A 27611-nucleotide genomic window follows, 5' to 3' on the forward strand; every position below is an offset into this window, starting at 1 on the left:
TCCCCGTCACGTGAGGCGGAGGGGGCGTGGCCAAGCGGCGCGGAGGACCGCGGGCGCATGCGCTGATTGGACCCTGCCGCTCCCTCTCCCGCTGCTGCCGCTGCCACGGGGTTGTCGGGGCGCCGGGACCGTCCCCTTCCCTTTCTCCGTCCCTGTCCCGCTGCGGGGCCGCGGCGCCGCATTGCGTTCTGGGAGGCGACTCGGCCGCGCGGGGAGGGCGTCCGGCGGCGGCAGGAAGAAGCGGGACCCGGCGCAGGTGAGGCCGCGGCGGGACGGGACGGGACGTGCCCGGCTGGGTTTGGCTCGGCTCGGCCGCCTCCCCGAGGCCCACGGGCGGCGGGGGGGGGGTGTGGTGAGGAGCCCACCCTGCAGGAATCACGGCCGCGTTTGTAACTCTGGGGCGGCGGAGGAGGGGGTGTTGGAACTTAAGCGGGCTGGCTTCGCCTCCGGGCGTTTCTTCGGCGTGGGCCGCGGGGCTCGCTGCCGGTGCGGGGTGCCAGCCCGCTGCGCTGGCCCTTGGCCGGGCCCGTGGGGCGGTGCGGCTGCTCCGCCGGGGGGTCGCTGGGCCAAGGCAGCCCTCGGGTGTTGGGTAAGGTGAAGGAAGGCCCTGGCGTTGAGACTCGGGTAAAAGCGTGAGAACCGTACTGGAAACGGCGTGAAAATCTGTTAACGCGTGGGTTAAGGTCGTTGCTAAGCTCTGGGCAGCAAGCAGCGTGAGGCTGGCCGGTGGGTAACAGGAGCGGCGGGCTTACCTCACACACTTGTGCAAGACGCTTGAGAAAGCCGGAAGGCAAACAGCTAGATTTAGCGTTAGATTTTCACATGTGTAAAGAGTATTATTTAGTCAGTGATAGCAAAAACAAAAAGTTCAGGAGATCACAGTGTAGTTTCATGCGTCCTTTGAAGCATCTTGGTCCAGGTACCGTTGGCCAGGGTGTGCTAGGCTGTGTGGAATATTTCGTGTGCCCATGCCCAGGTTTTGTGGAATTAACTGGCCGAGTATTGCAGAGACAGCTCAGTATGGGGCAACTGTTGTAGGTGGAAAAAAAAAAAAATATAATGAAGACCTAAATTGGAAGTATGATGGAAAATAGGCATTTTTGGCTTCACCTAAAGTTTCTTTCCACTTTTTTTTTTTTTTTCAAATAGACCAAATATTTACGAGATTTTTAGGAAAAACATGTTGCTATGGGTAAGCATGTTACCGCCTGTGTATAGGAGCTAACTAGGGAGACGTACAACTGGTGCGTCAGGGCATCTACACAGCTGCTTACTCCTGAGGATGGAAAAGCTTCTTCTTTGATAGCATTAGTTTACTAGTAATCATACAGTGTGTTTTTCCATCTTTCATGAGATTCTTGTCCAGAATTATGGACAGCGCATTGTGTTGCAGAAGTCATTAGCTTTGTTAGGTCCATAAATCTTTATATTTCTGTGCTATTAGGTTATTGCCTTACTGGATGTTAAAAGTAAATTAAAAAATCCAGTCCTTTTTCTCCCTTAAAAATTTTGTGTGTGCTGTCTCTGTAAATAGCTTATTTACCCATATCTGAGGATTGTAACTGAACCTGAAGCTCTTTCAGTCAGGAGGCTATAGTTATCAACCATTCATATCTTTCTTTGTTTAAGTTTCTATTTAGTTCATCATTAATTACTTAATCATGGTTGTTTTCAAAATATGTTTTCTTCATCCTTTAAAGTTCTTGTGCTATGGAGTGCACAAATGTGGGGGTTTTTTTCTGAATAGCACCCAAGAATTTTTTTAAGGTTTCTTTTTACTCGTGACTTGATATTTCTGTGATAATGACATGTCTTTCACTTAAGACACTAAAAAATAAAGAGAGCAAAACTTACGAAGGCTATTAAGTATTAATAATTAAACTGTATTTTAGGGACTTGGAGGACTATAGATGTGTGCAAAGAGCACACTCAAAGTATATTCTGGACTTGTAATTCAATAGACTTCATAACAAAACACCTTGTGTTCACTCATTCCTGTGCTAAAAACATGTGTGTCTTTAGGTGTACTTGTTGGAGCCAAAAGTGCATTTGGGAGTTGGTTTGTCAGATGTCTTGTCTTGTCTTGTTTCTGTTCAGATACAAGGCAGCATGTATGTCTTACTCATTTTGGGAGGGTTTTTTTTTTGTTAAAACATAAATGTTAACATGTTAAATTTTTCTTCTATCATCTGGGAAACGCTACAGAAACTCCTTTAAGATCACCTTGCTATCACTTTCAGGGTTTTCGTTGACTTGAGTGCTTTACATTACACTTAGGAAAGCATGACTTACTGTTTGTTCTGATATACTTTGTTTTATCTAAATAATATGGCTTCCCATTATTTTTTTCAAAGACATTTAAATTATGGTTCTTCTTAGTCTCTTACTATTTATTGTTCCTAGTGTGCTACTGGGAAGCCTGTCTTGCATGTAAGTCAGACTTCTTCATTTTGAAGTAGCTAGCTTCCTTCAGTAAATACTTTCAAGTTCTCTTTAGAAAGTTTTTTCCTTGAAATTTGGCAGATTACAATGAGTGCACCAAATAAAGCGTTGGAACTACAGCTGCAAATAAAGCAAAATGCTGAAGAGCTTCAGGATTTTATGAGAGAATTGGAGAGCTGGGAAAAAGATATTAAAGAAGTGGATTCTGAACTAAGGAAACAGAGCGGTGTCCCAGAAGAGGTAAAAATCACACATCCAGTGTCAATATTAACTCTGTGATACATAATGTGATAGTTTATAGTAATTACTTTTTGCTTCAGCAGGATTACTTCTGTTGACTTAAAATATCTGTACAGAAGGTATGAGCTAACCCAGCTGACTTATTCCTCATCTGAAGCAGACCAAAGATTCCTCTGTAAACTGTTCCACCAACAGCTGTGGGGCAGCAGCCTCTGGAGGTGACGGGCCAGTAAATTTTTAATCAGTTCCATGAAGACCTATGAGAATATTTCTGTTTGCAGCATCAGTATTACTTATTTATTAGTGAGTTTTAATATATTGATGTCATACTTCAGTGACACTCTACAGAGATTTGTCTTCTAAAACTTAACTTTATATCATACATATAATATTTGATATTATTATTTTTGAAAGATTTATACTTGCTGACCTTAGTGGTTTTGTAGAGTTCCTGAGAACAGCTTGGTGTTTGGATTTCTAACACAAAATTAACCAGAAATACAGATACTATATCTAGATTATAGGTACTATAGATTTTTCAATGCAAGTAACTTTCACATATCTGTTTTATAATAAATAACTTATTTCCATTTAGAATTTGCCACCAATTCGAAACAAGGCTTTTAAGAAAAATAAGAAAAGCAAAAGTAAAGTCCCTTCAAAGATAACCACTGAGGAGAACAAGAAAAACAAAATCAAGTCTTATGATTATGAAGCATGGGGAAAACTTGATGTGGTGAGTCAGAATATTTGCTTGTTAAGCGTCTCATCCCTTGTTGATTCTATTTAAATAAGATTTTCTTATAGTACTGAGAGTTCAGGCCACAAGTCAGTATCTTACTGATTGTGCTGGGTACTGCATGAACATAGAAAGTAGCTTTCTTCCAAAAAGGTTATGTGTTTAAAATTTGGAATATTGAGAAATACTAGTTTTCTATTGATTCTGCTCTCATCCAGCAGTTTGAATTTGACTTTAAGGAAAAAATAACAAATAGATAAGGATAGATCTATTAAAAAGTCATAATTGTAAAAGAATATAAGACTAAACACAGCTGGCAGTATTAGAGGATAGATCTTTCACTTTTGAAGCGTGGAATACTTCTTGGTAAAGAGGACTTAAGCAATAGAGATTTTGAAAAATGCACTACTTCTCCTAAAGTCTTGCTTGATTTATTTTGTGTTATTAAATTATAATGAAGATAATTTATTTTTATCTGATTTCAGGATAAGATACTTGAAGAACTTGATAAAGAAGATAGTATTCATGATTCTGTATCTCCAGAATCAGACTCTGAAGAAGATGGAATCCGTATAGATGCAGAAAAAGCTCTTGCAGAGAAGGAAAAGGTTATAGCATTATAACTGTTTGTTATACTCTGTATTGGAGCCAGTTTTGTTTAATATCTTTATCAGTCATCTGGACGAAGGGTTCGAGTGCATCCTCTAAGTTTGCAGACTACACCAAGCTGGACAGGAGTACGGATCTGCTTGAGGGTAGAAAGGCTCTATGGAGGGATCTGGACAGCCTGGATCGATGGGCTGAGGCCAATTGTATGAGGTCCAGCAAGGCTGAGTGCCAGGTCCTGCACTTGGGTCACAACAACCCCATGTTATGCTACAGCCTTGGGCAAAAGTGGCTGGAAAGTTGCCCCACGGAAAAGGACCTGGGGGTGTTGGTCAACAGCCAGCTGAATATGAGCTGGCAGTGTGCCCAGGTGGCCAACAGCATCCTGGCTTGTATCAGAAATAGTGTGGCCAGCAAGACTAGGGGAGTGATTGTCCACCTGTACTCGGCACTGGTGAGGCTGCACTTTGAATATTGTGTTCAGTTTTGGGCACCTCACTCCAAGAAAGACATTGGGGTGCTGGAGAATGTCCAGAGAAGGGCAACGAAGTTGGTGAAGGGTGTGGAGAGCAAGTCTTATGAGGAGCGGCTGAGGGAACTGGGGTTGTTTAGGCTGGAGAAAAGGAGGCTCAGGGGAGACCTTACTGAGGAGGTTATAGTGAGATGGGTGTTGGTCTTTTTTCCCAAGAAACAAGCAACAAGATGAGAGGAAATGGCCTCAAGTTGCGCCAGGGGAGATTTAGATTGGATACTAGGAAAAATTTATTCACTGAAGGGTTTGTCAAGCATTGGAACAGGCTGCCCGGGGAAGGGGTTGAGGCATCATCCCTGGAAGTATTTAAAAGATATGTAGATGTGGTACTTAGGAACGTGGTTAGTGGTGGACTTGGCAGTGTTAGATTTAATGGTTGGACTCAATCTTAAAGGTCTTTTCCAACCTAAATGAATCTATGATTTTCAAAGTAGCGAGTTAGACGTAGGAGCCTGCATAGTTTCTTTTAAAAGATTGTGCACTGAGACAATTCAGGTGGAAGAATTGCCTGTTTGGAATTTTCTGTGTCTGTTTTCCTGCCCATTATTCCAACATGCAAAATTCTCACTGCTTTTCTGTTTCTTTCCATCACCAATTGCAGCAAAGCCTGTCAGTCTCTGTTTAATGTGCACTTTTGATGTAATGTATTGGTATTTTTTTGCTTTGAGAAGATGGATTGTTGTATAGAATTGCCATGTGGATCAAACTGGTGCTTACCTCAACACGAGGGCTGAATGCCAAAAACTAAATCACCAAGAATTTAAGATTAGTTCCTTTGTGAGGCCACTACATCTGGGAATGATGGGTGAATTTGTATGTCTTCCCTATCTTAGGGATGGCAAGTTGGTACCAGCTCAGTTGTACCTTATTTCACAAGTAGAATACGGCAAGACCTAGCTCATCCTTCATTGCCATGTGAGATAGGCGAAGCTAGATGTATGGTGACTTCTGTATCTCTGAGAAACTTGTTTACAAGCAATCACCTAACACCATCTGTCAGTCCACACTTTTCTTCAGTTGTTTCTTAGGGTTTTTTTATTGTCTGCATGGGTGACATCTGCCTTCTTTGCCTGCTGTATAATCTGCAGTCTACACTGAGGAATTGAGATGTCTTTGACTGTTATCATCTTGGCTGCAATGAAGCAGTTGAGGGCACACAAGATTAAAGTTGTGTCCCAAAGGAGGCAGAAGTGAGAATATTTACCTTGGAAAGCAAAGATGCCCAATCTAATTACTAAAAACTCAAAATAAACTTCGGTAATTCTCTGTGGCAATTTAAGAAGCTATGTATGTGCTTGTTATAGGTTTTTGGAAATGACCTCCAGATATTGAAAATAAAGCCCTGTTATTGCATAAATAATGAGAAATATTTAATACAGGATACTTAGAATATTTTAGCTAAATGTTTTACAGTAAAGCAGTACTTTGTGAGAGATATTAAAGAAAAATGTTTGCTAAAATACAAGCTTTGAATTTTTTCACCAAGAATTAGTAATGTGTCTGTCAGTGTACAGTAATTTGCTAATAAGACTTTCTTCTATTCACAGGGTAATAACTATTTTAGACAAGGGAATTTTGATGAAGCTATAAAATGCTACACTAGAGGGATGCATTCTGATCCATACAATCCAGTATTGCCCACAAACAGAGCATCGGCTTTTTATAGAATGAAAAAGTAAGACTTGTATTGTTAAATCCTTAATATTTTATTCTTTTGAATGCTACCTTCAGATTTTTTGTCTGGTTTTAAGTCTTGATTATATTATCATGCTGTATTACAGCCTGTGTAAGACTGCTGTTGCAACCTGCTTTGCAATTTCAAGTAAAATAAGAATTGCCAGGATAAGGAATTTGGTAGTTTCTTTTCCTCTGCTTTCATGTTGGAAGTTCATGGTCTTTGTATTACAGTGTAAGAGTTAAAAAAAAAAAAAAAAAAAAAAAAAAAAAAAAAAAAAAGGAAGAGACAAAGTTCAGTATCTAATTTGCCTTTCAGATTCAGTGAGGTCTATTTCTAAAGCTTTAATTTGTTTTGGGGGAAGAGAGGATATAGGAGAGTTGGTTATTCTTTCTATTTTGGTAGAGATTGGTGACCTCTGTTTTTCTTTCCTGTTTTAATGTGTTCTGAATTGAGAGATATTTAAATATTTATTCTGTGCCCTTCTGAAACATGTAAGATTTCCACTTTAGAGAGAACCCATTAAGCTTCAGAGTAAACTGACTTGATGAAGTTTTGTATTTTGCTACCTAGATGTGTCCAAACTAACTAATTCGTATTTTTGATAGGTTTTCTGTTGCAGAATCTGACTGCAATTTAGCACTTGCTTTAGATAAAAATTACACAAAGGCTTATGCCAGAAGAGGGGCTGCTCGCTTTGCTTTGAAAAATCTTCAAGGTGCTAAAGAAGGTGGGTCTTTTTTAAATTCTTCCCTTAAAATATGTACAAACTGTTAATTTATCTGCTTGATTAAAACTTGTGTCATTTGCTTATTTGGTGTAGGAATTTAATTTTCTTTTCCTGTAAACAAATAAATAAAATACCATATCACATATTCTTCAAACAAGGTAAAATTCAAGCAGCAAGTCTAAATGATTACTGTAGGTATTAAAAGTTCTAGAATAATTCAGCTTTAAATGTCTTAGAATAATGTGTTCTTTGTAATAGCTCTGGCCTTTTAGCTAACTACAAAAAAGTGTTACCTCAAAAGAACGCTTTTTTTTTTTATGTTCTGGTTGCTAGCCTGTAGTTCCTACCTGAAACATTGTTTTCTGATCTTTTAATAGATTATGAAAAAGTTTTAGAGCTGGATGCAAACAATTTTGAAGCAAAAAATGAACTGAAGAAAATTGATCGGGTAATAAGATTAATACGCCCTAATGTAAATTAATACAACCTGTTCTGTTTATATCTGTATCAACTTGTATTTGTAACAAGAACTGAATTCAACAAAATCTCATGTGCTTTTTCTGGCATTTGAAGTTCACTGGAGTCAAAATCTGTAGTTGAGTTTCTTCTGGTTTAACTAGCATGTATGCAAACACCAGTGTAATGGTGGATTAGCAGACAAAGGCTGGATGTGTGCACCAACATTTGTGGTGTTTTTTGTTTGTTTTTTTTTTTTTTTTGGGGGGGGGGGTGTGTGGTTTTTTTTGTTGTTTGTTTGTTTTTTTTTAATTTTCCTTGAGTTGTTTTTTCTGCCTCCTGTGTTAATGTTGCAGATTTTTCAGGCATGCTTAGTATTTTGGTACAAGGTAGCACTACATATGAGAGAACTTGTGTATAAAGCTGACCTGCTAGCCTTCTTGTAATTCCACTGATTGCTGTGGTCTGACAACCCACAAAGTGGGTTTATGCCTAGCAGGACATAATACTCTGCTGTAAGTCTGAACCCTTTCATGACAGGGAGAGAATGTTCATTATGATGACCTTAGTAAATATAAGCTCACCTATCATTACAGTGTAAATATGCTTATACCTCTTCAACTGTAGTTTTGAAAGTGCTTGAAAAATATATTTTCATAATGAAGACCCAGAGTCTCCAGTAATTGAAGAAATCAATGTTTTGTGAATTGGAATATATGTAGGCAGGTTTCATGGTTCATTTTACATTGTGCTTCAAAAATTACATACTATTTATTTGCTTATTAAGATTCTGGCTCACAGTGTCTCATAGAAATACATTTTCAGAACAATTTAGAATAATCTCTTCAGTCTGCATGCAACTTAGAACACGGGTACTTTGTTAAAATGCTTGGCAGATTTTTGAATCTTGAAAGTTTTAGAATTAATTGTAATTTATATGAAAACGTGTAAGTGGGGGAAGTACTTGTTGAGGAAAAAAATTACATCTTTGCAGGCTCTGTCATCAAAAGAAAGTTCTGAACAGAAAGAGTTTGAAGACATGGTCAGACCAGAATTAACAGACGAAGAGAAGAAGCGCATTGAAGAGCAGCAGCTCAAGCAGAAGGCTATTACAGAGAAGGATCTGGTAAGTCAAAGGTTCTGGTGAATCAGGAGAGAACTAGCAAAGAGAGAAGTATTGTGTTGTGCTATTAGCTATGCAAATGTGTAAATTAATCTTGATATTGTCTTGAACTTTATAAATACATTATCCTTGATATAACCTTAATTATTTCCCATTTTGAGCTCTGTAGAGAGGGGAGTGGGACAGTGAAGTTCTGTTTGGATTCTTCTGGAGGAATAATTATACAAGATAGATTTTACAGTCCAAATTATACGTGATAAACTTCAAATATGTAGTAAGATAAGTAGAGATTAAACTTCATTTTACAAAGATCCCATTTCTCCAGTATTATATGTATCTTGATCCCTGCTTATACAAGTATAGTTGTGGACTATATCTTGTGTTTCAAACCTCTGATTACGCGGTAAAAAAAGTAGTTATGAAAAGGACTTCAGGGAGTACAGAAAACTGACAATAAAACTTTATTTTTACTGATACATGGTCTTTACTCAGAACTGACTTACTGATTTCTCCTTCTCCCTACTGTTGCAATTAAGAAATAACTTTATCAATTAAAACATAATTTTCTTTCTGTTCTCTTACCTAGCTATTTAACTTCTGACTTTTTATCAATTCAGGTTTCCTATACTGGTTGTAAGAGGTAATTAGTAGGACAAGAATGATAGCATACATTGTGTAGGTTAAAGGAATGGAAGTTTGAAAAGGCCGCAGAAGAGAAATTTCAGTCTAGCGCAGTACTTCATTGGTAGCAGAGTTGACTCACTGTGAGCCTTTTTCTGGCAGCATGGATCATGTCAAGTCTGAACTGTGGCCTTGGCTTTTTTGCCAGTGAGTAGAGTAGTAGTGGAGAAAATAATACATGGCTTTATATTAGTATCAAGAAACAAAAGATAATTTTAGTCTCTTTAAAACAAACAAAAATTAATGTAAGTTTGTTGTATGGAGCATTAACGAGAAAATAACAGCAACATTGGGGCCCAAATAATATTTGAGGTAACAGTTTCATGGACATAGCAGGATAAAAACAGATCTGTGCAGTGCAGAAAGTTGTCTTAAAAGGGGAATTGTAAAGGTTCAGCTTTGTTCAGCTTGTGTTTAAAATCAGGAGATATGGGTGGCTTATTCTGCACATCAGGAGTAAAGGTAAATCACAAGTTACAGACTTAAGTCTGCACTAAAACTATTGCATGTAGAAAAAAATGTTTTATCCCTTAAGTACTAGAAAAAAGAAGATACTTCTTGTGGTCTGTCTCCAAACAGATAGTAAGAAATATACCATAAATATGTCCCCTCATGTGGGTGTTCTTTGTGATCCACCTTCTTGACATTGTGACTGTCTACTAAAAAGGATAAGAAAGGCTTATTGCACTAGATCTTTCTCAATGCTTTTTTTTTTCTAACCTAAATATTACAGGGTAATGGTTATTTCAAAGAAGGAAAGTATGAGTCTGCAATAGAATGCTATACCCGTGGTATAGCAGCAGATGGCACCAATGCACTTCTGCCAGCTAACAGAGCCATGGCCTATCTAAAGATTGAAAAGTAAGTAGGATTGCATGTGCTAGACTGTTTCTTTCTTTGTTGTGAACTAGATGGAAGAATAATTCAGTAGATTTTCACTCAGGTTAAGTTACTGTCACTCCTTCTAACTCTTTAGAATTCACTATAGAATAAATCATGTTGAAAACAGTAAGGGGGAGAGAAATGCTCAATATGTGTGATCTTACAATACATTTCATAGAAAGGAAGTTCTGAGAGAATAAAATAGCATCAGCATGAAATTACAGATTCTGAAGTTTGATTTTCATTCTTCTATGTGTGTAAAATTCTAGATATTCTTATATTTTTCAAAAGATACGCCCAAAGCTTTATGTCTTGACTATAAAACCCAGTCAGCTACGAAAATGTTGCACTGTAAAAAGAAGCAGATTATAACTTCTGACTTCAGAGGGAATGGATAGAAAGTTTTTCTGGAAACTGTCATATTTTAAAATATTTTTTCTTTAACTCCACTAACGGAGACATATATGTATAATTTATTTTTAATTAAGCTTTATTCAAATTAATCCAGTAACAGTAGGAAATACATGCTTTCTAGCAAATGAGAGAAATTCCATATGACCATTTTTGAAGTCTGAATTTTTTTTTGGACTCCCCGATGATATGGCAGTTTAGACATTTTAAACTGGTAGCATGAGAAGCAAAGGGCTGAGCATTATGTTGGTCGTCTGTTCTAACACTACATGACTGGTTATCTGTAGAGACAATACATTGACTTCAAATTATGAGATTATTAAACAGGTTGCACAGGTAGTATTTCTGAGTCAACATTTGTAATTTGGTACTGAAACCATAGAAAACATCATAACGCAAATATTGTTCTCAGAGAATCAGAGGAAGTGATACTTCAATTGAATGACCAAGCAAAGAAAATCAATTCTGTGTGATAAATCAGTGATTCATGGGTCTTTATGTTTCAAAGAGGACCCAAACATAGACTGCAACAGAAGCTCATTGGTATTCTTATACGCTTCTAGAATCGATAAGAACTGAAAAAAACCTCCAGCTGTTTCTTTAAATTTAATGATAGATTGAAGGAGGAGAAGAGAAATGAATGAAAATACATCAATATGCACATAATGGAATCATCATCTAATATAACTGAATATAAGTGGCATGAAGAGATTTGATCTTGCAATGAAGAAAAGGCCAAGTCAGAGAAATTCAGATGTAGAGAAATTTATTCTCATATATGCTTGCTTCTCCTTTCTTTTTTTTTTTTTTGTCTGTTTGTAATGGTATTTCTGTTTTTCAGAAGTATAAAGATATGATGCTGACTTTCATTTTAAGGCTACTTAATGTTTAAAGTGGACTCTGCTACAACAGGCTTTAAGTATTTATTTTCACAGAGGAAGTGAATTTCTCTGTCATGATAAAAAGAGAGCAGTGTGTCATGAGATACCAGAAGATTTGACTGAAATTTCAGGATACTGAGAAATTGTATTTTATAACTTTACTTTTAATTTACATTTTAGCTCAATGGTGTGTATTTATATATATAAGTAATTAAGATCTGTCATCATGTTTTAATTATTTATGGGTAGCTCTGTCTTTTCGGTTGAAACTGCCTCTTGAAACTGACTATTAATTTTGTACTAATTTTTTTGCTGAGGTATGAAGAGGCAGAAAATGACTGTACCCAAGCTCTGCTCTTAGATGCCTCCTATTCTAAAGCCTTCGCCAGAAGAGGAGCTGCCAGAGTTGCTCTTGGAAAGCTAAAAGAAGCTATTCAAGGTATGACTTTAAATTAGCTTAATTATGATAGGTAAGCAATGAGTATAAGAACATCTGGGTTACTTTTGATCTTCTAATAGCAATTAAATCAACTGCTGACTAATTGAGGTTATCAGTGCAAAAGTTAAGAATGGTGGATTTTGCTGTGTTTCATTAAATATGTACAAAACCTTTTGTGTAGATATCCACGTGATCGGAAGGCAGTTTTGGATGAAATTACAACTATTGTTGCTTATGATAAGTAGTAAAAAATGGTTTGAAAAAATGTGTTTAAAAACTAGGTCATGATATATAAGCATTAGGGTTACTTACCTGCCTTTAATTACGTTAGAGATGTGAAAGGAAAATAGTAGTTTTAAAAATTTGCCAGGAGTACTTTGTAACTTGAAGTCTGTAGTTTTCATGTGTTGTTTTTCACTCAGATTTTGAAGCTGTTCTGAAGCTGGAACCTGGAAATAAACAAGCAATAAATGAACTCACTAAAATAAGGAATGTATGTATACTTGTGCTTTTTTAAAATTCTATTGTAAGCTTATAGTGATAGAATGTCTTCATTCTTTATTTAATTTTGAACATATCCTATAATTATTCCTCACACTTCTGACCGTTTGGACAATTTACCATTTTCCTTCAGGAATTAGCTGAGAAAGAACAGTGGACTCATCAAGAATATCCTGCAGTATTGATAAAAGAAACAGAAATAAAAAATATAGTGAAACTGATTGATAATCCATTGCATCTGAAATCAACAGTAAGTTGTTTTGTTTTGTGAGTTGCTTTCCATAACGATGGGAAAAGTAGCAACTAAAATTAAAATCCACTTATTGCTTATTTATGTAGACTAACTTCTGATAGATAAATCTTGCTTGTGGAAAGCCCAAAATTTGCAGATTTACTCCTTTGATGTTTTTTGAATAACATGACTTCAGTATTTGCATGTGTATGTAAGAGTAGCGGTGGTGTAAGCATTCAACCTACAGTACCACGTTCAGGAAACGCGGTGTATGCCGCTATCTGTAATATGAAGTGGGGAGGCAACCCCAGAACCCTGTCCTGGGTCCAGAGATAACATTGCAGTTGAGAATAAAGGGGAGGCAGTGAACTCTCTGGTTTGTTTGCAGACTTGAGAAAGCTCTGGGTAAACTCCCTTTCTTTTTGTCTGTTTACAGTTTCTATAGCAGCTGTAGTGGTAACGCTATGTCGCCTACCTGTGGCTACCCATGACACACACTGGTGTCACCTAAGGCTATTGCAAGAGTCTTGAGCCTGTGTTTTCATCCACATAAAGGGTAGAATAGCTAGGTATTGGGTTTCGAGAGGCAGTATTTTTGGACTATGAATTGTCAGTGGTTATAGTCAGATTGATGAGTTATGTATGACAAAATATGGTAATACAGAGAGTAATATCAGCTTTATATGTTAGGTTTCCCCTTTTAGTACATTTAAACTTTATACATTCATCAGTGAATTGTGTAAATACAAAGCATGCTCATGCTTTGTATGGAGTACTGTAGTGTTCTGCTCTTGATAATTTCAAAATATTTGTTTACCTCCATTAAATATATAATTCAGATGGATAGTTTTTGTAGAAAATGCATGCTTATTTTGATCTTTTTTGGGGGGGGGAGGTGGGCATGGCAGAGTATTATGCACTCTATAACTAGATACGATATTTCTAGAAACCTAAATGAATTTGTTGTGAAGTGGCTGAAATACTAGACAATTATATTAAGTTTTCAGTATGGCTGCTACATTAAGTGGAGGCACTAGGTTACTTTCTTTTGTTATTCAGTTAAGGTATCTGTGCTTTTAGTACTGCCAAAGGATTGTAGAGAGCACTAGTTTTGTTTCATTTCCATCAGGCAGCCTCCCATTTTTAGCTCAATGATGAGATGGTATATCTTCAAAGCAAACTGTGTATTGTCTGTCAGTACACCAACAAGACAGTTTGGGTTTTTTGTTTTGTTTTTTTTTTTTTTTTTCATGATTTAAAGCTGTTTGCAAACTGCTATAAACACTTTGATGGGATTGTGTTAGAGTTGGTCAGAGAAATCTGCCACATCTAGAAGTCTATATTGTTGAGTATGTTTAATTGTGTGTATTTGCATCTGTATTTCTAGAGCAATATAGGCTATGTTTATGTTCAGGACATGAAATTCCAAGGTAGAAAGCAATTAATTCTTTTCTTCCCCCCACCTCCCAATGGTGCTTCCGTGTAAGACCTGGGAAGGTGGTGCTAGGTAATGGCCAAAAATAATGGTAATAGTACAGAGATTAAACGAGCTGAAGCATTTTAGTTAGCGTGTCCTCTAGTGGTAGAATTAATTGATTTATGATATATGTAATTTGGTCAATGAGCAGGGCTGAGTTAGATATCTCAAAATTTTCATGTTGCTGGATGGATACTTGTTTAGCTGGATTAAAAAGCTTGATCGGGTCATTGGTCAAAATATATGGTAGTGCTTGCCCATTCTACCTTAGTAGGTGAAAAAAAATTAACTAAATTTTTTGTTATTACTGGGAAAACAGAATACAGATTCTGAGATCCTCTAGAGTAAGGATACAGTGGTCTATGAGGGTAAAGCAATAAAATGATCATATAAGACTTCTGTAGAATGTCATGAAGTTTTCTTTTTTGCCATTTATCTTTATTGACAGTATCTTTCATGTGCAGTGCTACGGATGAAACTGGTTATCATGAGATTATTTAAAACTAAACACAGCTGTTTATCTGAGGCCTGTATATACACTGATATTGAGGCTACACACATGACATGACCTATGTGTTCTGTTTAGAAGCCTCTGCAAAGAATACCCATTGAAGAAATTGATGATGACACACCAAATAGTGATGTGCCCAGCTCTACTGCTTTCATCAATAACTGGAGGAATTCAGTGAGTGTTGAAACAACAGAGAGTCTGGATCAGAATGATCAGTTGACTACAACAGACGTTCCAAAAGCAAAGCACTTGAAAATAGAAGAAATCAGTGATACATCACCATTAGAGTAAGTATAAAAATCCTGATCCTCTTATGTAATATATGTAAGAAATGTAATCTTCAGATTCCTACATGTGATGAGGTATCAAACATACTTTGGAGAATTTGAATTAAAAAGAAAATATTGCAAGAAACTGCACTTCTAACGTGTGCCCTTTGATCGCATAGTGCTTGAGACAAGTATGATCTATTTAGTGTCAGGTGGAAAACTAGTCTTGTTCTTACATTTCAAATATAAAGAAATTAATCATATTTTCCTGTATGCCATATTCTCTTCCTTGTGCACTTCATCTTCCCTAGATGTGTTTTTTATTTGTAATATTTTAGAGTAGATGCTGAGCAGAGTTCAAGCATTCTTTGCACACCAGTTGTGTGAGAGAAAAGGAGCAGATGAGTGTCACCACTCTTTCCTCTGCTGCGCAGCCAGCTGATAACTTCAGGTTTGCTTGAAGTTTGCAAGTTCCACTGTGTTAGCTAGACAAACTCAAGTCTGGCTGAAACTAGGCTGAAGCCACTATCCTAGCTTTATCCTTGCAGAGTGTTGGAAATCTACTTGCTGGCTGCTGAGGAGAGCTCTGTATGAGTTGGCATCATCTCATTCTGTTAATAGTAAATACATTTTATGGAATTTTGATTGAAGAATTTTTGAGAAACACCCTCCTTCACCCACCTTTTTCAGCTCAGTCAGATGGATTTACTGTGAAGTGTTGAAGAAAAAAAGTATATTTCTTAACCATTTTATAACTTCCCAAAAAATAAATGGACTTAACTGGCAAATTATAGGACAAAAAAAATAGCTCCACTGTAATCAGTGTTGAAAATAGTTTGTTCATTTGACATGGTTATTGGTTTTGCATAGTGAAATTGCAGAAAATGTAATTATTTTTTTTGCAGCTGTGTGTGGTAGAAATCTGTGCTATAAAATGCAGTTAATTCCAGAAACAAAGTAGAAAAGGGCTGAGTATATTTGTAAGTATTTGCAGGTGTGGGTTTTTTTTTTTTTTTTAAGAAAAGATGAATCAAGTATAAAGCTTCCCTAATTTGAAGGGGTTTTTTAGATACTTGCTTAAACTAGAGTACATTATTTAAAAAAAAAAATTATAGTATTTTAGTTTTTTTTTAATGAATTGAAAGATCTCCAGTTAGGTCTTGGTGTAGGATTTCCTTAAATGTTTTCTTGATTACATGTTTCAAAATCTCTGCAGGCTTCCTGCTAATGTGAAAGGAATTTCATCAGTGTCGCATCCATCTTTCCCTGTGAACAAACAGAGAGAAAAAGAAATCAAAAGGTCATTTAAATCTATTTCTCCAGTCCCTGCTATTCCTGCAAATTCCTTCCAGCTTGAGTCTGACTTCAGGAAGTTGAAAGACTGCCCAGAAAATATGTACTTGTACCTGAAGGTATGAAATGTAGTATTGATTAAAAGTGCTTGGGCAGTTTCTTCAACTGACATTGAAGAAACAGCACAAACTTAGGTGGGAAGGGTAGCCGTGTTTAGGGTGTCTTAAGTGTACAGTAGTCCCTTTCTTTAATTGCCTTCACATAACACTAAGTAGTTTGATCCATATTTGAGTATTTCTCCTCTTGTGCCTGACTTCTCACTTACCTCGCTTTGAGTACAGTCTCTGCATAATCTGTCTCTTCTTTCAAACATAGGCCCTGATTCTGTGAAGACTTATATACATTAGTAACCGTGTTACATTTTGATCTTTCAAATGAATGCTTCTAGGGTAATTAGACATAGAAACATTCTTACCTCTTTAAACTGAACAAGTCCTTGAAACACATCAATCTACTTAATGTGTACTTCTGCTTATACATATTTTGAAAAAAAATTGCTTAGAATTCTTTTTAAAAGTTAGCAATCATCATCACAAAACCCCCCCAAAACTCATGTTCAGTGTCAAATAGTGCAAATGATTTGTTTTTCTTTGGTTTTGCTTTTATGCATTCCAGCATTGTCCAAGACATCCTAAAAATTAATTTATGATTCTCATATTCTCATGACTCAACTTTATTTTTTTGCCTAAAAATAACACTTTTTTTAATTTTTCCAAAGCAAATAGAGCCTTCGCTTTATCCAAAACTGTTTCAGAAATCCTTAGATCCAGACTTGTTTAACCAGATACTGAAAATTCTACATGATTTCTACATTGAGTAAGTTTAACTCGTCCTTTGTTGTACGTTGCTTATTGCTATTCTGGGTTTTTTGCATTTCCCGCCCCCCCTTGGCTTACAGAATTATTTCCAGCTTGTAGAGTTACATGAGCATGATGCAATAATTGCAATGATTCAATTGTTCCTTCTTAAGAAATTAAACGTATCTTGAAAAATCAGATGGAAAGGAAGTAAAGAAATAAATAGTCTTTACTGTATGTTGGTGAATCTGAAACTGAATATAAGACTGTATGAAATAATTTTTGTTCATATTACTGTGTATGTTCTGTTATCACATATAATTGCACATTATGAGTTTTCTATATTAACTTACTAAAGCTGAGAAATAGAGGGTTTAGTATTTGTGCAGTGCTTATTGTGATGCATTCTGACTTTTATTTTTAATTACATGATAGCACTTTACAGTAGCCTGTAGTAAATGTGTATTGGAGCTAGAAGCTCTGATAAGACAGGACCTGACAATTATTTCTGAAATTTCTATCCATGCTACCATTTGAGTCTTAAAGTTCATTTTGCCTGTCAGAGGCAGTGTACCACTTCTCTGAATTACTTTGAGAGCACACACTCAGAATGTTTTTAAGGTAGTGTCTTATGGTAAAAAGCAAACATAAATCAATGTTAGCCTTTCCCTCGGTTTCTTTAAAAGAAAATATCCATGATGTGGGTAAAACGTGACATCTTAAGAGATACGGTCCTACGTTTGGTGGTGTGACACGTAAAGGCTAGGAAGTTGAAATTGTTTACAGTAAGACATTTCTTCTAGAGGGAGGCAGGACAAGTTATGAAAAAAAAAATACTACTACTTGTTAGTATTTGTAACAAAGACATTTTTGCTGAGCTTCCTGTGGCCACAGGTGTCACTTCACCTCACACACCCCGGTATGCATAAAAATGGTGATGTGATGGCAAGATGTAAGCATTAAATCATATAATGACTATTTTGTACATGAACAACAGTCAGTTTATATCAGTCTAGGTTTTTATATTTCTTCACTCTTCCTCTGTATCAGAATGATACTTGCATAAAGATTCCTGGATGTTGACTTTTTGCTTCATGGGTGGAAGAATTAACAGGAAATATAAGGAAAGCAGGGAATATGAGCAAGAAAGAGAAGGGAATTCCATTGATCCTTTAATTTCTTGTTCCTGAAGTCTTTAATATTGCTTGCAGCTGTTAAATCTTTCTAATCAGGAGTAGTTATTTTTATATTTCTAATAATCTTCTTCAGGAAAGAGGAGCCATCACTCATCCTTGAAATCCTCCAGAGGCTATCTGAATTAAAAAGATTTGATATGGCAGTGATGTTTATGTCAGGCTCAGAGAAAAAAAGTAAGTGATTCAGTAGTGTCCTTTTAAACTTCATTTGTGATACGGTAGAATCTAGCAAGAAAGATGTAAAATTTAGTGCTGCTATTTATTCTATGTAATAATCAGTTTAGTTATGTAGCTTTTTTGATTGTTTTCTAAGTTAATATGAATGTCATGTAATTTTTTTTAATCTTTTGATTCCTTATTAATTGTTAAGACTTGAAAACTGCAGCTAAGTCCTCTTGTTTTTATTGGTGCATTTTAGTCTGATACAGTAAGCTTCTCTAGCATTTCAGTTTGTAGCTGGTAATGTTACAAATTTATGAAGTTGTATGAAACCTTGCAATTCAGATACAAGGTATCTAAATTACACAGTTTCCACAATTTATGACTGTTTCTTGGCAATCCTGATTTTCCTTTGTCAAAACAAATGCAAACGTCTCTTAAACCACTCGGCCTGGTCATCTGTCCTGTTCTTGAGACATCATTTAAATTAGTTTGCAATTCAAGTGGACATTGGCCTGAGTTCATTGTTTATAAAACTTTTTTTTTGTCTCAAATATTTTCTTTATTTAGCACACCAGACAGACTATGTATCAGTGAGACACTTACAAGCAAAACATTTATCTGGGACCAAATAATGTCAAATTTACTGTCTACAGCTGAGTTTCACTAATAACCATTATACTTTCAAAATTTTGATAGGTGAATCTCCTTAAAATAAAATTACTTGTTTGACTTAATGAAGTGCAAGTAAATTTCTCTTATGAATTGCATTCATGACTTTAACCTGATGTAAGCTTTATCTGCCATCTGGCATTAACTTTTATCTTCTGCATTTAATGGCATAGTGCCAAGATAGTAAACAAAATAAAAGCTGTCTCTTTATGTTGTCAGGGTTGTAAACCTGTTTAAGGAAATGGTGTTAGGCAGCTCGTGGGCATCAGAACAAAGCGAGAGCTTCCCTTTGCTACTTCTTTTCATCCTCTCAGTAGTTCTAAAAATTTACTCATATTTCAGCTATCGAACCCTTACTCTGGACTAATTTACTGTAAAAGTGTGAATAACAAAAAGTTTATGTTGGTATTTTCTTTTACAGTTGCACAGGTATTGTTCAATCATGTGAAACACACAGGATTGAAAGATACTTCTGTTGAAGAATTGGAGAAGAAATACGGTGTTTTCTCATAGTGACATGACTGACGTGTAAATTTCTGTTTCTGCATTTCTTTCATCTGGAAATCAGCTGAAGAAGCCTGTAAAGACTGGAGTTTTGTTGCTTTTGTATAAGTAATGAAACTCTCAAACTTGGTTTAGCCAAATGGCAAGTGTCGAGAGAGATAATTACCTAGTTCTGCAGGTACAGTTGTTTTCCAGCACCTGAAACTAGACAGGTCTACATTGTCTTCAGTGGAATCTGTTTGCCTGAAAAAAAACAACTGAGCAGTTCGGCAATCAGGATTAGGACTGTAGATAGAGATCTTTATTAAAAGGAAAAATAAATATTTATAAACATGTCTTTGGTAAGAATCAAATGGTGTATATTACAAATGTGCATGTCTCTTATTTTAGAAAATAAACTGAATGTTGAATTGAAGATAATAAATTAAGGAATTTTTTTTTATTAAGGTTCCTAAATCATTCTTCTCTAAGGATATACCACATCAGAACATGCAGTATGCAAAGTGAACCTGAGGTATGATGGCCAAAAAATTCCAGAGTTCTTTTGTTTGAGTTTACCCAAAACCTGAGTTTTAACATTGACAGTTGAGAGGTTCCTGTGAACCTCAACTGTAATTGCAGAATAGAAAGAAGCCAAATACTGTAGAGTTAAGCTAAAAGTGTAACTAAAAACACTTCTTGTCATCTTCATAGGGTACTTCTAAAATATTCTAATGAAACTTACATTTTGTGTCAGTTGTTCCTAACCAGCTAAAGCCCCTAAGAAGCCTCAGGAAGGCTAAGCAGAATACCTTTCCAGTATGAAGAAGGCAAATACGTGAAATCACTTGAAATTCTTAGATAAGAAATAGCATTAATAATAACCTATTCATACTGTTCACATGACCAGAAGAAGGAAATAACAGCACTTTTCAACTATATTGCAAGATTTAACTGTAGTATCCAAGTAGTGGCATCTAAAAATTTGCCCGTCTCAAGGCTTGACCATTGTCTCTTTCATCCTCCTGATACTAACATTCTGTCGGTTTGCTTTCATCCCAGTTCAGCCCTTGTGCTTTAATGATCTTTAATGATGCTACTCTGACTGTGGAAGCCTTCTGACAGTAATGATTTTGTTTCGGTAGTTGTGCAAGTTTAATCATTCAGAGGAGTGATTAAACAGCTGTAGCATTCAAAAAGACTTCAACCTTCCAAAATGGATTGATAGGAAAAAGTATGAATGTAGTCAGTGTTAGAAAACCAATTTTAAAACACTTTCAGCTGTGTAATGTCCTAGTTCAGATATAATCCAGTTAAAAAAAAAAAATAACAAAAAAACAAAACCAAAAACAAAACAGTAACTGAGTTACATCCTTGGGCTGGGTAGCAACGGACATGAATGGAGCACTAGATCCCTGAGGTAGCTTCCTCTTAGCCCTGGAACTGAGCACTAGGGGAATAGCCAGTGTTACTGGGGAAATGGCAGAGCCTTTATGTAACGCTGCTTGCAGCTTACCTATCCCATGAACTGTTAGTACTAGGCGTGTCTCAACTGGCTGTTTCTTCCCCATGTTGTAAAATGTATTGGGATAGTGTTGTAATTAATAAAAGTTGAGGGGGGGAGTAGATGCCAAGGTAATTCTATATACCTTTGTAGATACTGTGTACCTTCTTATGGGCTGCTAGGAGTTGCTCAGTGTAGAGCACAAGTGTATACCTGACTAGCTGACGCTACTAGATCATTTGGTACTTTCTCAGAAGCTGCTGCTTGAAGGTTGTTAGATGAAAACAGGTGCTTGTTAATATGGAATGGATCTTTGACAGTAAAAGCAAGATGACAGCAAAAGGATTTGAAAACTGTAGGCCAGGAGTCACCTACAACTCCATCCAGTCTGCTATGCTTTTAATGAGAATAAGGTGTTACATTTGGTCTCTGGTCCCGCTCCTGCTTTTATGGAGATTTCTGTTTGGGATTTGCACGTGGTAAGGAAGGTTGAAAGGAAGCTGTTCGAGCTTGTAGAATTCAGTGGGGTAAATGGGTGGACCTGATTCATGTTGCTACAAAACTTAGGCCATGAAGTTTTATCTTGCAAGTGGTACACTACTGTAGCCTTTTGCTTGTATTTCTAAATGCTACATCTGATGGGGACTTGCAAAGTCCCCAAGATTCCTTTTAAGTGCACAGAAAATAGTGCAAGATGGAGAGCAGAACGCAGGCATTCAGAGAACTGCTAGCTTCACTTGTTCCAGGAGATGGCAGTGTTTTTCCCTTATAAATGGTTAAAGATTACCAAATATCTGAATTAAAGACTTAAATGAAATGCTGAGAAGATTTATAGATCTGAGGTAGATCAAGAATTCTTTTTGGGGAGAGAGGGAGATTTTTTTTTTTCTTCTGTTTTTTTCTTTTTTTAAATCCAACACCTCAATGGTTACGTCCCTATTGTGTCAGTGGAAAGAAGTTTTGAGGTAAATAGCGTGAGGTAATTAAGCAGTGTGAAATAATTTATAGCCCTTTGCAGTATTATGGCATTCAAGGTGTCAAAAATCTGAGATCGTGTTTACTGCAGTCAGTGACTGATTCAGACTCACCTTTTGAATGATGCCTTTACTTACAAGTATTAAATGTTTTTTTTAGCTTTTTAACTTGTCAAGGTAATTTTTTTAAAAGTTGTCCTCCAGTATATCTGAGAGACACTCAAACTCCATGTTGTCTATTGATTTCATAATCTAGATTGTTAGAATACTGATGGAAGTGATCCTAAGACATGCTTCCACAGAGCATTTGTACAGCTTTCCATTTTGATAGTAGACTGTGATTTTATTTTTTTCTTTTGTTACAACTCTAGCTCTGCATTCATACAGTAATAGTTTCATCTGAACTGTGTTTGTCTTGCTTATAAGCATGTCCTGTGATATTCAGATGTCAGGATAAAGACACTTCATCTACTGCTTTGTCATTATACTACTGTGAAAGAAAATATGTTAACATAACTTGTTCCTGGCCAACTTGGGTCAGTTACGGTGGAAAACATAAATGAGGACAGATGGAGTACTTGTTCCAAAATATTTTTTAGAATTTAAAATTAATGGTCTTGACTCCGGTCAGGAAGTTTTTGCTGTTTGTCATTTTCTCTCTCTTTCTGTTTAAAAATAGACATTTCAGCTTGTCTAATTCTCAAATATAACTACTAGTACTACTACTGGTTTGGAGGCTACTTTTTTTAACATAGTATTAATAGAGAATTAACATACCAATTTTTGACATATCTTATAGAGAAGTCTTTTGGGCCCAGAGAACCTGTGAACATCGAACTTCAAGAAGCTTGCATTCCAACCCATTCTTTTCTTTTACTAGGCAGAGGTCTTTCTTTGTCAATGATGTGAATACAGTTGCTTACAGTTGCCATCACTAGGGAATACTGAAGTGAAAACAGCCATCGAACAGTTCATTTCTAATATCATCAGCTGTCAGTTGTTTCTCTTCCATCTTGCATAACTGACACTTCCCTTGATTTTTTTCTTTTAATACAGGTACACTTACAGAGCAATCTCTTCTTCCTCTCCTCAACTGCTGTTTATTTTGTTTTCCTCTTTTGGTTCTGGGATGGCCCCTGAGTTGTCTTGTTTCTCTTACTTGATAATTATTATATAATCTATCCTCATTTCCATTACTTATGCTTTTCTCTTCTGAGATCACTGAAAAGCTCTTTGGTGGTCAGGTTGGTCCCTTTCTACACTTGCTATCCTTTCCTTTGGCATGATTTGAGCTTGTTATCTTGATATAATTTATTTGGGAGCTGCCAGGTCTCCTGTACCCTTTTCCACCCTTAGATTTTCCTCCTATGAAATATTATTGAGCAGAGTTAGAACAGAGGAAGTAGAGAGAAGACTAAGTGCATGAAGCTTTCAAAGTTGCATTTAGGTGCTGTCATGTCTAGGCAGCTTGAGATTACTGTCAATATTAGAAACTAAGCATTTGGTTCATTAAATAGACATTCTCTTTTCCCTCTTCCACCGATGTCCCATCTGATGGCGACTATAAGCCAAGGAGGCTTTCTGCCACTAGTTTGTTTTTTTTCTTTCTGTAAATTAGTGCTTTTCTAGGAGTAGCAAGAAGGTCCTTAATAAAAGCATAGGGCTATACATTTGTTGACTCTCATTTCTCCCCAGGTAAGATTCACCCTGCAGCTTTTCTTTTGTAGCAGCTGTCAGTCACACTATATTTTTCTTTCTTGGATCTTACAGAGCCAGTGATGTTCTGAATTGCATTGTATCACTGCTGCCTTTGCAAGATGCTTTAGTAACTTCCTTAATGTGTATTTCTAAGGGTTGTGTTATTCAGAGGACAAAATTACCCTGCAAAATCCTTTGTTATTCATTATCCTTGAGAGAAGGAAACTAGCCTGACATCTCAGGAACACATCTTAAGTTTGAATCTAGTCTTCATTTAATATTAGCAAGTGCAAGTCTGACAAAGTACCTGGCACTGCATTAGTGATTAGTCTGACTTTATCTGCTTTGCTGGTTAGGCTTAGAGGAAATACAACTTTTGGAATAAAGGGTGAACTTGTGTTTTTCACTGTTGTCACATCTCTTAAGTATGCAGTTCAGCCTGATTTGCAGCAGTGAAGTTGTGTGGGTTTTATGCATGTCTGTTCCTTTTTCTTTGTACTATTTCACATGATCTGTTTGTATCAGATCATTCTCATTACATCTGTCACCATGTGCCAATTCACTCTCTGAATTTCAGCCTTCCTTTTCACTGTGCCCTTTGTTTTCCATCAGGTTTGAGACATTGTATTCTCCACTGCCTTCCCTCTCCTGTCATTAGTTACAAGCAGCTCAGCCTCTAAGTGTCATTTGAAGGCTCCTTTTAGTTTACTAAAAATTTCTGCTCAAGGCTCTTTGTTTGTGAAAGCTCCTTCCAACCTTCCAACAGCTGTGCTTCTTCAGGCTCCGTTATGTAGGAATATTCCACTCTAATGTCTGGCTTTATAAACTGAAGCAAGTACAGCATAGAAACCAAGGGAATTCATTTTTTTCCCCTCTTTATTTCCTATTCAAGTGGTTGCTGAGTTCAGTTGTGGTTGGATACGCTGGAATTTCTTCTTTCTTCATAGTAGCAGAAAGTAGTGTTTGCTTTCCAGACATCATCTTCAAACTATAGTCATTCCAATCTGTCTTGTGACAGTTGTTGCATTAATAAAGTTTAAGATAGCAGGGTAAAAGATAAGTTTGGTTTCTGGTTCCTTAATGCCAAATAAGTCTATCTGGGTTTTAAAGCAAGAAATATACCATTAGGCACAAATATTGGTTACATTAACCAATAGCTGAGTATACAAAAGTCTTCCTTTTCCTGATGACTGATGAGATAGGACATATTGATGTTCTGTATAAACTATTAAAGTCTTGTTTTGTGGTTACATTCTTGGACATGTCTGCCACAATGAGCTGAGCAGCAGATTGGAGTCTAAGTGAGGAAACCCACAAAAACCTCCAAATAAACAAAAAAAAACCCAACCCAAACAAACAAACAAAAAAAAAACCTCCAGATTTTTGACTTTTACAATGTATTACAGGAATGACTGCTTGTACTTCAGGCTGCAAGGGCATGTACTTAGAAGCAACTTCCTTCCTAAAGAATCAGCAGTCTGTACAAATATCACCAAAAAGCAGAGAAGAGATTAAATGATTGATTTGCCCAGGTGTGATTGAGATGGGAGAATATTATCTGACTCCTTACGTCAAAATCTGGTGTCTTTCTGGCTACACCAGGCTGAGTACTCAGTTTGACAAGTGGTGCTTGAATTTGGTTTATAATGAATTGCTATCACTTCTGGAAAAATCAGGGACGCTTTGCTGACTTCAGAAAAGTGTACTCCAGAGTCTTTGCTGGGAAGTGGAAATGCTGCCAACTTCTAAAATAGCCTGAAATTCAGACTGTTGAAATAAGTAATGAGCTACTGCTGTACACCAAAGCCTGTGTGTAACACCATGTAGCACATGAGCCTTGAGGGCTCCAATTCTGTCCTTGTCTTTGCATTTTATGATTGGATTCTGGTGACTGTGAAAATTAGCAAGGCTATTACAGGGTTACATCTTATTAAATGCAGTATTTAAGTGAAAATGTGTGTATATTTTCAACAGATGGGTAAAAACATTCTAGGGAATATTTTCCGTACAATCTGTAACAAAGAAAGTACATGAAATAAATTGCCAGACCTCTGAGATTTTCTTCTGCTTCATATTTCATTCTTCTGTGGACAAGCTTGTCTGATTGATTGGTAAAGTCGGCATTTCTCACTCAAAAATCTGCAAGCATTAATTGAGCTTAAGGAGAACATCATCTTTGTTTAAATTTTTATCATCCCTAGGCTTTAAAATTAAAGTAGGGGAGAGTAGATTCTCTCCTTGCACTGGTTTACAACTGTCAAGCTTTGGCTTGATCTGACCTTGAAAAAGCCCTTGTCCTGTGTCCCACCCCCACGTACTCAAAATGCTGCTGCAAGTGACTTGATGCTGCCTGAAAATGGGTACAGACCCCAGCAAAGTGGGATCTTAGGTGGCTGGAGCCTTTCTGAGGAGCTGAGAAGCAACCTCTACTTCATTTCTGTCTTGAATTTCAGAGATATCTGGGTAAAACAAACTCTTTGCAGCTTGATTAACTGTTTGCCTGCTTTGTTCAAATTGTAACTCTGTTGTGCTCTTTGGAATACAGAGCCCTGTGAGCCCCTGGGGCTCTGCTTTCTGCTTGTCTTCCTGGCTTTCACAGAGCCCTGGCTGAGGCAAACACCCTGTGGGTATCGAACAGGGACTTGTAGCAGCAACTTGTGGTCACTGGTTCATGATGGCACGAAGTCCTTCCTCCTGGGGTTTGCAATCTAAATATATAATGTGTGGCACAGTCTCCCCACTGCTGATGATGTGGGACTGAATGCTTAGAGAGACTGAGGAGAAACTTCCCTTTTTCCAGTAAAACACTTTCTGTGAGTGGTCTGAATGGACTCAGTGATTTTCCCTGGAGTGAGGAGGATTCAGCTGCCCACCTGTGAGGGGGGAGAGAGGGTACATCTCTCTGGGCTGTGATGGAGGTAGGGCCATCAGCTGACAAATCACATCACCCGGGATGCAGGAGATGATGTTCCTCAGGGGTCGGTATTGGGCCCAGTGCTGCCTAGCATATTTGTTGGAAACATGGACAGTGGGATCAAATGCACCCTCAGTAAGTTTGTCAACACACTGGAGAGAAGGGATGCCATCCAGAGGGACCTTGAGAGGTGGGCCTGTGTGAACATTATGAACTTCAATAGGACCAAGTGCAAGGCCCTGTCAGACCATGAGTCGGGTCAATCCCAAGCACAAATACAGGCTGGGCCATGAGTGGGTTGAGAGCAGCCCTGCAGAGAAGGACTTGGGGGTATTAGCGGATGGAAAACTGACTGTGAGCCAGCAATGTGGGCTCGCAGCCCAGGAAGCCAACCGTGTCCTGGGCTGCATCAAGAGAAGTGTGGCCAGCAGGTTGAAGTAGGGGATTTTCCCCTGCTACTCCAGTCTCATGAGCCCACCTGGAATACTGTGTCCAGCTATGGGGGTCCCAACATAAGAAGGACACAGACCTACTCAAGTGGGTCCAGAGGAGGCCACGAAGATGATCAGGTGGCTGGAGCATCTCCCTTATGAGGACAGGCTGGGAGAGCTGGGGTTCCTTAGCTTAGAGAAGAGAAGGCTCCAGGGAGACCTCATATCAGCCTTCCAGTAGTAACAGGGGGCCTGCAGGAAAGATGGGGAGGGACTGTTTGTCAGGGAGTGTAGTGATAGGATGAGGGGTAACAGTTTTAAAATGAAATAAGGTAGATTTAGATTAGATATAAGGAAAAAATTCTTTCCTGTGTAGGTGGTGAGGCACTGGCACAGGTTGCCCAGGGAAGCTGTGGATTCTCCTTCCCTGGAAGTGTTCAAGGCCAGGTTGGACGGAGCTTTGAGCAACCTGATGTAGTGGAAGGTGTCCCTGACCATGGTGGGGGGGTTGGAACGAGGTGATCTTTAAGGCCTCTTCCAACTGGTTTTACCAGTGTGAGCGTCACCTTGTTCCCAGCGTAATGCAGGAACTCAGTGACTGGG

At 37.5% G+C, this 27611-nt stretch overlaps 1 protein-coding gene across 4 annotated transcripts; it reads left to right on the top strand.

The window, feature by feature from the left end:
- The first annotated feature begins 54 nt into the window (after nucleotides 1-54).
- On the top strand, nucleotides 55-25718 carry RPAP3 (RNA polymerase II associated protein 3). Of its 4 annotated transcripts, none has more exons than XM_042792371.1 (18): nucleotides 199-256; nucleotides 2380-2430; nucleotides 2524-2682; nucleotides 3278-3418; nucleotides 3907-4029; nucleotides 6107-6234; nucleotides 6843-6964; nucleotides 7342-7412; nucleotides 8415-8546; nucleotides 9958-10085; nucleotides 11716-11837; nucleotides 12260-12330; nucleotides 12472-12588; nucleotides 14634-14845; nucleotides 16044-16239; nucleotides 16899-16996; nucleotides 18247-18351; nucleotides 19426-25718. In XM_042792371.1, exons 3-18 carry the CDS (start codon nucleotides 2530-2532, stop codon nucleotides 19481-19483), a joined length of 1977 nt encoding a protein of 658 aa, XP_042648305.1. In that variant the 5' UTR covers nucleotides 199-256; nucleotides 2380-2430; nucleotides 2524-2529; the 3' UTR covers nucleotides 19484-25718. The 4 variants fall into 4 exon arrangements, with proteins under 4 accessions (XP_032855760.2, XP_042648305.1, XP_032855761.2 ...); XM_032999870.2 differs by having other exon boundaries at nucleotides 200-256; nucleotides 18247-18347; XM_032999869.2 differs by lacking the exon at nucleotides 2380-2430 and having other exon boundaries at nucleotides 55-256; nucleotides 18247-18347.
- The last annotated feature ends 1893 nt before the right edge of the window (nucleotides 25719-27611 follow it).

Source organism: Tyto alba, unplaced genomic scaffold (assembly GCF_018691265.1).
Source record: "Tyto alba isolate M040663 unplaced genomic scaffold, T.alba_DEE_v4.0 Super-Scaffold_2, whole genome shotgun sequence".
NCBI classification, from domain to species: Eukaryota; Metazoa; Chordata; class Aves; order Strigiformes; family Tytonidae; genus Tyto; species Tyto alba.